At 42.8% G+C, this 12,436-nt stretch overlaps 1 protein-coding gene across 6 annotated transcripts in view; it reads right to left on the bottom strand.

Moving 5' to 3' along the window:
• Positions 1–12,436, bottom strand: part of TNK2 (tyrosine kinase non receptor 2) — a 241,147-nt gene that overhangs the window by 77,460 nt on the left and 151,251 nt on the right. For all 6 annotated transcript variants that reach the window (XM_040349625.1, XM_040349624.1, XM_040349620.1 and 3 more), the window contains one exon: positions 11,215–11,285. In XM_040349625.1, the coding sequence (XP_040205559.1) occupies positions 11,215–11,285 (71 nt within the window). The remainder of the gene's footprint in view (positions 1–11,214; positions 11,286–12,436) is intronic.

The raw sequence follows: 12,436 nt of genomic DNA, 5'->3' as shown, positions 1-12,436 counted from the left end.
GGACTGCACTAAGGTAAAGGAAGCTATTTAGGAAATAAAAAATGAACCTTTAAAGCCCCTTTAAGAAGAATTTGGATGATCTGGTAGATCAAAGATCTAAAGCGAGCAAAGTCCTTTCTTGTATTAAGAGAGGTATGGACTCCAGAGAGAGATATAATTTTACCCCTGTACAAATCATTAGTAATACCTCATCTGGAATATGCCGTTCAGTTTTGTGCCCCAGTTCGCAGAATGATAAGTGGCATGGAGGAGCTCCGCTATGAGGAAAGATTAGCTGAAATGCATTTATTCTCTCTTAATAAAAGGCAATTAAGGGGGGATGGGATTACCATGTATGGTCTATATAGTGAATTTGGTGTACAGTTATTCACTTTCAGGTCTTTACAGAAGACAAGGGGCACCCTTTACATGTGCAGAAAAAGAGATTTAACCTCCACATAAAGAAAGGCTTCTTCACAGTAAGAGCTGTGAAAATGTGTTAAGCCTCGTACACACGACCGAGGAACTCGACGGGCGAAACACATCGTTTTCCTCGTCGAGTTCCTTGTTAGGCTGTCGAGGAACTCGACAAGGCAAATTTCTCCATTCCCGTCGAGGAAAAAGAAGACATGCTCTCTTTTTGGCTCGACGGGATCCTCGACAGTTTCCTCGGCAAAAAAAAAATCCCAGCAAGTTTCTTGCTGGTTTTTGCTGAGAAACTCGGTCGTGTGTACGAGGCCTAATAGACTCCTTCAAGAACTAGTTCTGGCCAGCTCAGTAGATGGTTTTGAAAAAAGCCTGGATTTTTTCCTAAATATACAAATAAATATCAGGATATTAACATTATAGGTAATAAGACCAGGAATTGGTGACCCAGGGAATATCCAATTGCCTTCTGGGGAATCTGGAGGGAATTTATTTACCCCTACTGGAACAAATTGGGCCATGGTTTATAAGGGTTTTTTGCCTGTAGGTATAGGGTGGGCCTAGGCACGGTTCACATTGATGCGATGCAGGAAGCCCTGCAAATCCACTGCAGGTTCCCATATCGCACCCAGTTCACACTGCCATATACGAACCGTTGGGAGTATCAATACAAAGTTAATGACACCCCCAGATCGGTTCGCATATCGCAGTGCGAACTGTCAATTCAGACATGAATGGGATCGCATGGCTGTGATCACCCATGTGATTCGATGCTGGTGCGGACCAAAAAAAAGGGTTCTACTCGACGTTGGTCCGAATGCAATCCAAATTCAGCATACAATCTGTATGACTGAATTTGCATCGCACAGACATCGCATGCGATTTGCACAGCACACTAATGTGAACCCAGCCTAAAGGTGTGAAACTGTTAAGGTGTTTGCATGATTCTGAATGTATATTGTGCTTCTTGATTAATTCAACACCAACTGATACTGCAAGATACCACTAAGAACTTGTGTTTAGGGATATATATATTGGCCCGGATTCAGAGAGATCGGCGCATCTTTAGATAGGCGTAGCGCATCTCATATGCGCTACGCCGTCGTAACATTAAGAGGCAAGTACAGTATTCACAAAGCACTTGCTAATATATGTACGCCGGCGTAACGTAAATGGGCGGGCATAAGCCTGCCTAATTCAAAGTAGCAAGGCAGTGGGCATGTTATATTATAATTAACCGTGACCCCATGTAAATGCATGGCCGAACAAACGGCGCATGCGCGCGCTTGCTCAGAATCACGTCGCAAATACTCCCTAAGATACGTCGGCTCAATGCTTTAGACGTGAACGTAACCTACGCCCAGCCCCATTCACGTACGACTTACGCAAACAACGTAAAATACGACGCTGTTCATGCGCCCATACCTTAACATGACTTTATGAGGGGTAAAGTTACGCCGGAAGTACGCCTTACGCAAACGGCGTAGCTTACTGCGATGGGCGCAAGTATGTTCGTGAATCGACGTATCTAGCTCATTTATATATTCGACGCGTAAATCTACGGAAGCGCCCCTAGCGGCCAGCGTAAATATGCACCCAAGATACGACGGTGTAGGAGACTTACGTCGGTCGTATCTTGGCATAATTCAGGCGTATCTGCTTTCCTGAATAAGCGTATAGATATGACGGCGCACATTTGGACTTACGACAGCGTATCTGGAGATACGTCGTCGTAAGTCCTTTCTGAATCTGGGCCATTATGTGCAGTAAACCATAAACATAATCAGAAAAAAAAATGAATTCTGATTGGTCACTTAAGGTTTTAGCAATTTGTTTCACAGAACTTTGCCTTACTGTATAAATATGATCATTTCTTAAATGCACTGCAATCCTATTGATTGCTATAGTTTAGCAGTCTTCGTACATAATCACTGTTGCTTGTATTGCCTGATTTAAAAGGCCTGTTTGTCTCTCAGCAATATGGTACATCCTTGCCGTTTGAAATGTCATAAGATCCACTTTAATCCACAGATAAGAAAATAAAAAGTCAGATGTCAGATTACATAGCACTGGTATCATGAAGGGGTCCCCTTGAGAGATGTGTATTTCAGGCATACAGAAATTCAATGCTGATAGCATGATTTATTTCCTGGAAAAGTGCAGCAAATCTCTCAAGCGGGATTAGCAGCTTCCGCTGCCAGATAGGCCTGCAGCTGGGTCAATCCATCCTCCCCCTAAGTGAAGGACCCCTAGAAAGGAAATCCTGGGACAACTGCTGACACTTGTACAGTGCGAGTGTCACCAGTCACGGTCCAGCAAGAAGAGTGGATAGACATGTGATACTGAGTGGGTGGGTTCTATTTTCAGACCCAAATATTCTAACACCGCAGACAGAGGACAGTGGATTGAAGCAAAGTTTCAAAGACAGCGATATTAGCCTCTTTTATTGTACACTCTGTTATGAATGAGTACATCAAGCCTTACTAAACAATGGGGTTTATTTACTAAATCTGGCGCAACTCTGCATAAAAACCAATCAGCTTCCAGGTCTGAACAAGCTGAAGTTAGAAGGCTACCATGTACAGCTGCACCACATTCTGAGTGCTCCAGTGATAGAAGGTCTGTGGGACGTTCTGAAAAGAACCAATTGCTGAAAGATAACATACTGCCATTGCAAACCTCACTGGGGACCATGATGTAGGTAGTGACAATAAGATGAGCCCATACATTTGGCATCAGAAAAAAAATCATTCATATATGTGTCTTATTAAAAAGGAACTGAAGTCTGCTCACATAATTTGTAATAAAAACATCTTTGCCATTCTGAAGCTTCCCTCCAACCACTTTGCATATTTTATATATACTGTGATTCTGAACTTGCCAATTTTCTGCAGAAATCTCCCTACACTAAGTCTGGCTTCAGCCATTTTAACTGTGGGCAGCTGAAGCTGCTGCCTGTTCACTTCCTGGATTACACCTTCAGCTCTGCAGCTTTCATTGGTCCTCTTATGACTCATCTCCCCTCCCTTCCTGGCAAACTCTCAGAAGAGTGTAAAAGAGAAAGAGATGTGCATGATGTCATAAGCCTAGGCCAATGACCAGACAACAAGAAGTGGGCTGTATAAGGTATTTATTGGCAAAAAAAAAAATGTTTTCGTATACAAAGGGCAGAAGATTTAATAGATGGAAAGATGAAAAATTACTTAAAGTCTGTTTTAATAGAATTTACATTCCAAAGGCTCGAATCAGAGCACAACTATGTAGAGATACCCAAACTGTGTATTGTATAGTGAACAGTAACTGTGAATACCTGCGGCCCAAACTTTAGCACAGGGCCACATAAGGCCTTTTGCTACTTGCTGTGTTTGGCCCTTTGCAGACTCCAAGGTGGAATGACAGTGATTTCTAGCAGTCTCGTATAACCTGTCCCCCATTAACTATCTTTTGCAGCAGATTTACAGTCTCGAATAGCACATGTAACATATCTGTAGTCTCTGCCCATCTTCTCTAGAATGTCTACAGTTTATGTGTGGCCCGTTGGAGCGTTTATGATCTGCAGTTGAGATCCTCTGTGCCTTTTATGTTGATAACCACTGCCATAGTTGCCAACAGTCCCGATTTTCCTGGGTCAATCCCGATTTTGGGACCCTCGTCCCGATCGGAGGCGTCCCAATTCGAGATTTTGCCGTTTGTCCATGGAAAAACGGGAATGTTTGGCTCTGCAGCGGTTCTGGCTCTTGGCTCCAACAAAATGGCCGCCGTGAGAGCTCTTTCCCCTTGTGTTCAGCTACATCTCCTCTCGTTCCTCGTGTTCAGTGGAGAGGGGAGGGGCCGATCAGTGCAGCCAATGAATCGGCTTCTCTCTTCACAATTCTCCAGCCGGTGTCAGCCAACCCTCCGTCTGCAGCCAACCCTCTGCTGGGGACACTGATTTAAGAGGCCCTCTGTTGGGGGCACTGATTTAAGAGGCACTCCACTGGGGGGCACTGATTTAAGAGGCACTCCGCTGGGGGGCACTGATTTAATAGGCACTCCGCTGGGGACACTGATTTAAAAGGCAGGCACTCTGCTGGGGACACTGACCACTGGGGACACCTAATGTAAGAGGCACTCCGCTGGGGTCACCTGATGTAAGAGGCACTCCGCTGGGGACACTTGATGTAAGAGGCACTCCACTGGGGATACTGACCGCTGGGGACACCTGATGTAAGAGGCATTCCGCTGGGAACACTGACCGCTGGGGACACCTGATGTAAGAGGCACTTCGCTGGGGACACTGACCGCTGGAGACACCTGATGTAAGAGGCACTCTGCTGGACACCTGATGCAAGAGGCACTCCACTGGGGACACCTGATGTAAGGAGGCACTCTGCTGGAGACACCTGATGTAAAAGGCACTCTGCTGGGGACACCTGATGTAAGGAGGGACTCTGCTGGGAATGCCTGATGGAAGGAGGCACTCCGCTAGAGACACCTGACAGCAGGGGACACACTCACGGCTCCCACTGATTCTACATTATGATGAGTTAAACTATTTCATATTACAATGTAATAATAATAATAATGTGCTTCAATCATCCCCACACCATAACAACCATGGTGCTGGGACAATTGAAGCGCTAACACCAGGTGTTTGGAATATCTTTATCTGTACATTGTTAAACTTTATGGAATACACATATTTCTATTGTGGTGTAGGATCTGGGGCTGTTGTCCCTCCATCCCTTTTTCTTTCCTTCCCTCCCTATTTCTTTCTCCCTCCATCCCTCATTTATCTCAGACTCAGACCACACCCATTTAAGCCACACCCACTATTCAGTTGAAACCACACCCATTTTTCGCTGCTGCGCATTTTTCTTCCCCCTCTACATCTCACCTTAAAACACATGCCCTGTCCCCTAATTATAATAAGACTCTTATAGAATATAAAATGCAGCGCTACACAATGAAACGATCTAGGACAAAAATCCTAACACGTGAGTGATATCTTGAAAATAGTAATATGTGAATATTATGTGCAGAGTCCTTGGTCAGGAACTCTTATTTCAAATACGGTCCCTTATGTCAGGGGCTCAGAAAGTGATTACACCTCTATTAAAAGTGTACAAACAAACAAAAAAAAAAACGTGAGTATTCAATTCACAGCTTGAGATGTTTATAACATAGAGTCCGCACATGTGTTTCCAATAAGTGAGTAAAATCACTAAACAGGTGAGGAGAGTGAGGTGGAATAGTTCTTAGATATACTCCAAATACAAGAGACAGACAGTTCAACTGAAGTAACAGGAATAATACTGGCTTGTCTGAAGCAATCCTCAAAGAACAAAATAAGTGAAATAGGTACTCTTACCAACTTCGATGGACTCAAATACTAGTATTAGCAGTGAGTCAGATAAGCGTGATGGTCACTCCAGACCCTGGGCTCTGTATGGATCAATCAGCAGGGATGGTCGCTCCAATGGGAAAGAGGGTAGTACATCTGGTACCCCATACTGCTTTTTAATTGTATCACGTGAATTTTATTAATAAAAAGCCTTCAAAGGTTTTTTTTGACCTGCACCATCGGGAGCATTTTTCTTTTTTTCTTTTATCTCCTTTGGACTACACTGTTCCATGAGCTTGGCCCTTTTATTGCTGGCCTCGCATATTTGGGTTCCTGTTCCAGAAGCAAGGTCTCAGGTCCAGGAGTGGGTCCATCTTTCCCATTGGAGCGACCATCCCTGCTGATTGATCCATACAGAGCCCAGGGTCTGGAGTGACCATCACGCTTATCTGACTCACTGCTAATACTAGTATTTGAGTCCATCGAAGTTGGTAAGAGTACCTATTTCACTTATTTTGTTCTTTGAGGATTGCTTCAGACAAGCCAGTATTATTCCTGTTACTTCAGTTGAACTGTCTGTCTCTTGTATTTGGAGTATATCTAAGAACTATTCCACCTCACTCTCCTCACCTGTTTAGTGATTTTACTCACTTATTGGAAACACATGTGCGGACTCTATGTTATAAACATCTCAAGCTGTGAATTGAATACTCACGTTTTTTTTTTTGTTTGTTTGTACACTTTTAATAGAGGTGTAATCACTTTCTGAGCCCCTGACATAAGGGACCGTATTTGAAATAAGAGTTCCTGACCAAGGACTCTGCACATAATATTCACATATTACTATTTTCAAGATATCACTCACGTGTTAGGATTTTTGTCCTAGATCGTTTCATTGTGTAGCGCTGCATTTTATATTCTATAATTGTTCTTGTACTTTGTTTGTGTGTGTGCTGGCAGCTCACGTTTTATATTCATTTATTTATCTATTTTATTTACTTTTTAGCGCAGTTGTTTTTCTATATATCCATATAATAAGACTCTGCCCACAGACAAAAAAGTGTCCCTAATTTTTTTTTACAATGTTGGCAACTATGCACTGCTATAAATTGTATGTCATACAAATAAATTGATTGATATGTTTACTTGTAAACAATAGGAATGTGCACAGATCCTAAATAGTTATAAACCTGTGCCACAAAAGGCTGCCACTACAGAACACAAATTTTAAAAATACTACCTCTCTGTTACAGTGGTGCAGTGAGTAGCACTTTCGCCTAGCAGCAAAAGGTTCGCTGGTTCGAATCCCGACCACGACACCATCTGCTTGGAGTTTGCATGTTCTCCCTGTGTCTGCGTGGGTTTCCTCCGGGTACTCCGGTTTCCTCCCACACTCCAAAGACATGCTGGTAGGTAAATTGGATCTCGTCCAAATTGGCCCAGTATATATGTATATATGTGTGTATGACTGTGTGTCCCTAGCGTGTCATGATCCTACGGGGTAATAATGACCGCACCAGCCAAGCAGATACTGGCTGGAAAAAGCGCCCAGAGGCGATTCAGTTCGCATGCGTTGCGCTATACAAGTCATTCATTCATTCATTCATTCATTCATCCTGATCCATAGGCTCAATACTTAGGCCTCATGTACACGGCTGCTGATAAACGGACGTTTAGGAGCAGTTGGGCGATTTTTTCAGCTGCTCCTGAACTCTCCTCTATGTTATCATATCAGTACGTTTATAGTCGTTTCTAGGCAGTTGAGTTTAGAAGCATTTTTTGGAATGCAAAAAAATACATTCGGGACGGATCTTCAGAGGCATTTGATATACCAAATGCCTGTAACAGCTTTTAGATGTGGTAACTTGTGTTTAGCCACGTTTCGTTTACAGATATTCTCATTTGTGACTATTGAAAAACAAAAGGAAAAAAAAAAAGCTTCTAAACGCAAACGCGGCATGTAAACGCGGTAAAACAGATGTTTTTTAAAGCCGGTTACTATCTGTCAAGTTAAATTGTTTAATAGAGGTTGTAAAACATCCTGTGTACATTAAGCCTACTGTACCACTAACTTGCAACAAATACGCAGATCAGTTCTTACCTTATTTCTGGCATTACAACAGCTGTATTTACAGTGTTGTAAACAACTGCATAGTGTTGTAATATACGTATCCATCCATGCATTAGAGACTGAATTAGCTCTTACATTGGAGAAACGGTACTATAGAAAAGGATCGACATAGCTCCAACCGTGACTCGAACAAAAGCGCATCCCTCTCAAGCCTCGTACACACGGCCGAGGAACTCGACGTGCCAAACACATCGAGTTCCTCGGCCAGTTCAGCCCTGAAGCCGCCGAGGAGCTCGGCGGGGCGAGAGCTCCCATTGAACAACGAGGAAATAGAGAACATGTTCTCTATTTCCTCGCCGAGCTCCTCGTCGGCTTCCTCGGCCGAAAGTGTACACACTACCAGTTTCCTCGGCAGAATTCAGCCAGAAACTCGGTCGGAAGCTGAATTCTGCCGAGGAAACTGGTCGTGTGTACGAGGCCTTAGGCTCACAAGCCCCTCTGAGAATGCCTAGTGGTGAAATTCATTAGAGCTGCACTTTTACGGTCACCACCGCAGCACTGTTTCCTTCAATATATGACCAATAATTTGGTCTCTGATCCATGGATAGAGAAGAATATCGCAGCATTAAAAAAATGGCTGTTACATACATAAATGTTTTGCAATCAGTTTGCTGGAGCTTTTTTCTGAATCAGCTTGCTTAAAATCCATGATACACGTGTTTGTCTGCATCTCTATCTGCTGCAATCAATTTGTTGGGACTAAGCATATTGGTCTGCTGATTTACTCAATCCATGGATGGATTGTACATTATTTACTATACAATTGGCTGCTATATACATGCAATTGCTTCATAATAAGCTTGCTGGGACCTGTGGTACATCTGTATACCAACATTTACCTTTTCTGAATAAGCTTGCTAGAATGTATGATACACCTGTTTGCCTAAATCTTCTGTCTTTTGTCTGAGTATATCCGCTTGCTGAGATGTGCGATACATCTGCTATTCCAATTCAATTTATGGATGGTTAAGTATAACATATTATACAAAAGGCTGCTATATTCATAATCGCTTTATAAACAGCTTGCTGGGTTTCACAATATATCTGTCTACCTGCATTGCCTCTTGTTGAATTAGCTGTCTGGAATGTAAAATATACCTGCTTGGCTATATCTTTGTCTACTGCAATCAATCTGCTAGGACTAAGGGCCCTTTCACACACGCACCTTCCGTTCCAATCAACAGGGGATCTGTCCGCTGATCGGAGCAGTACAATTACAATACAAATAAATACATCTAATTGCACATAGGAAGTCTTTAAACCCTCAGGCTTCAGGAATACACATACAATCCTAGGCCTTTATTTAAAGTATACAGTATACCACCATCAGTTGATATGATCACAGGTTATATACAGTAAATATATACTGTCCCATTTGAGTTTTAACATTTCTTTGTCCTATCCAATATCTTGCAATTGAATACTATATTGACTCAGAGGCTGGATCAGCGCTTTCAATTATTAAGTGGATACATTTACAAGTTATGGAACTACAATAACCAATTATCAATGTTGCAATGGGATGGTGTGAAGAGTCACACCAGCATGCCACCCTAATCGCACAGCTGCTGGTAAGCCATGTAGGTTTGATGTGGGAACTGCATGAATTACTAATCTGTCTAGTATTCAGTAAAGATGTACTGTATAATGTTTTAATACATTTAGGTGGATAACTATATACGCCTTTTTTGTTTTATTATTCCATACAAATAATATTTACAAAGGTAATAGTCTTCACTATTTTAGTTTATATTATTATATATACTGATAGATCTGTATCTTATATACTAGTCTGGGAGTTATATACACATCCCCTGATAACACTTTATTACAACCTGTACATTTTAAATAGTTTAAAAAAAAAAAGTTTTAAGGGTGTACTCACACCGGGCATAGTTAAATTGAACCGTGCCCAATTTGGCTTTTCCCCCTCCCCTGCTGGTCTGCACTCACAATGTGCTTGAAAGAACGTGTTCCCAGGCACGCTTACATCATCACATCGGTAAGCCAGACCACATTGATTCCTGCTTCTGTGATCAGTGAGCTATGGAGAGTTTTGTGCTCAGGCATAGTTTGCACTCACCCTGAAACAAACTGTATGGGACCACAAGTGAACTTTATCCTACACCAGCTCTTCCAAGCAGTCATGGGCACAGTACATTATAAAGGATAAGTTCACGGGTAGGATACTCGGCCTGAGCAATTCAACCTGATCTGTGAAATGTAAATGAGATGGGATGGAGGGGTGTGGAAATGCCATTGTTCTTGGTCTTTTTTCTTTTCATAATTTTTCTTTTCAATTTACTATGGGAGGGGGCCGGGAGGGGGTCAGGGACGGATCGGATTTTGACATATACGTGGATGGTGGAGTGATAAGATGTACCACTGTTGAAAAATGTTATGGAATGTAGCCTATTGTTTTATACCTGAATGCATTCTCGATGTATGTAAATTTATATGTGTGCTTCAATAAACTTGTTTTCTGGATAAAAAAAAAAAGGATAAGTTCACCTTTTTAGACAAAATAATAAATTCACATATTTTTGCAGAAAAAATCTGCATTTTTAATCTTTACCTGTAGGAATCTGGAAAGCATTGCACCTGTGATCAGTGGATCAGGGATACAATGTTGGGCTTCTGCAGAGAAGCTCTGCCACTTTCAGCCCATGCCTCCATATGGGCTGCCAGTTTGAAAGTTGCAGGGTTTGTAAATGAACTACAAGGGGGCTCATTAGCATCCTCGCAGTTCATTAGGGACTACAAGTTGTCTGCTGCAGAAGTGACAGTACTTCTAGTACATTCATTCACAGTAAATTGTAAATGGATGAATGTGATACAGCCGTGTGGGCAGAGCCCCCCACGGCCACACTGTTTTTGAATTATAAAGCAGGTGTGAAGAGAAGTTCCCCCCCCCCCCGCCCATTGTCACAGTGGCAGAAGCTGGAACATGTTGGAAGTTCCACCCTAAATATGTCTGGAACATGTAACGTGTTTCAAAAGGTGAACTTATCCACTTCTTGATCTGTACGTATCTATACAAATGAATACGCAAGGTGTTTGTTAAATTATGAGAGTCTTCAAATATCAGATCTCTAGAGGAGGGTTCCTCCATGGGTTGCTAGGGGTTCCTTGAGCAATGTTGTGCCTCTCAAATAACTTCCCACTGGCATCTATTTAGTGATCTGTAAGGTAGAAATTCTTCCAAATGACCACAAGTGTAAGGAGCATTCTTCCCACTGATCATCGCACTAATGTGTCATGAATTGTAGATATAGTCATTTTTAGCAGGGGTTCCCTGAGACTGGAATTTTTTTTGTTGAAAGGGGCTGCTCCAGAGTGTTCCACATTGGCCTACCTTACTCATCCAGGATTTTCGCTTACACATAGCCTTCCTCCGCTTCACTGCTTCCCAAAGACGTCTCTGGCCTGAAAAAGTATAAGCAAGACAGAAATTAACATAAAGCATTGCAATTCATTATGTAGTGTAATATAAACTTCTCATTGTAGCACAGCTATCAGAATGTGTTTGTTAATACTATATAACAATTTAGATGTAATTACCTATAATATAGATTAAGGTTGCCATTCATCCCTATTAGAGGAGTCTGTCCCCAGAAAACAAATGTCCCTGGCGATGTCCCTGGCAGATACTTTTAGTCACAGCAGCACTTAGGAGCTTCTTGGGAGGCAGACAGGAGGACAGAGCATCAGGCAGAGGGGAGACAAATGCATTGACTGAGCTCACACAAGACTCTCATGTCAGCACTGCAATAGCAAAAACACTGCTGTTGCTATCAGTCTGCACAGAGCACTGGACTACAGGTCCAAGGAATGAAATTTGAATTCACTGGGAGATCTCCAGAGCCCGGTCTTGCATGGCTGAACAATCCTGATCGGGGCAGTTAAACCCTAAAATCAGCCATGCCTGCAATTCTCTTGGTTTTGTAGTCCCTTGCGGGTGAGACTAGTATGGAAGGTGTAGCAGCTACCCAGGGAATGTGTATCCAGATAAGGCTGCAGGTCTTTCCCTGAGGTCTTTAGGGGGCGATGAGGGTAAATCACTCTTCCTGCTCCAGAGCTTGCAAATGTAAATAAGCCTTTTCTTCCTCCTCTGCTGGAAGACAAGGATGATAGGGACTCCCAGAGTCCCTCCAAGACCTGAAAGCCTGCGAAGGGAATAATCTTAGAAGTGAGATCTGTGCAGCCTGTCGGTTGTATAGCGCAGAACCAAGGAGGAGTTTCCGAGCACTTCCCTAGGGAGTACTGTGCAAAGTATATAGGAGAAGGAGTGTACTGTGCAGGGTATATAGGAGACGAGGGGTGTACTGTGCAGGGTATATAGGAAAAGGAGTGTACTGTGCAGGGTATATAGGAGAAGAGGGGAGTACTGTGCAAAGTATATAGGAGAAGGAGTGTACTGTGCAGGGTATATAGGAGAAGAGGGGTGTACTGTGCAGGGTATATAGGAGAAGGAGTGTACTGTGCAGGGTATATAGAAGGAGAGGGGTGTACTGTGCATGGTGTATAGGAGAAGGAGTGTACTGTGCAGGGTATATAGGAGAAGGAGTGCACTGTGC

This window comes from Rana temporaria, chromosome 4, assembly GCF_905171775.1.
Source record: "Rana temporaria chromosome 4, aRanTem1.1, whole genome shotgun sequence".
Classification (NCBI taxonomy): Eukaryota; Metazoa; Chordata; class Amphibia; order Anura; family Ranidae; genus Rana; species Rana temporaria.
Note: the sequence above shows the minus strand (reverse complement) of the source record. Positions and strands in the feature narration are given on the sequence as shown.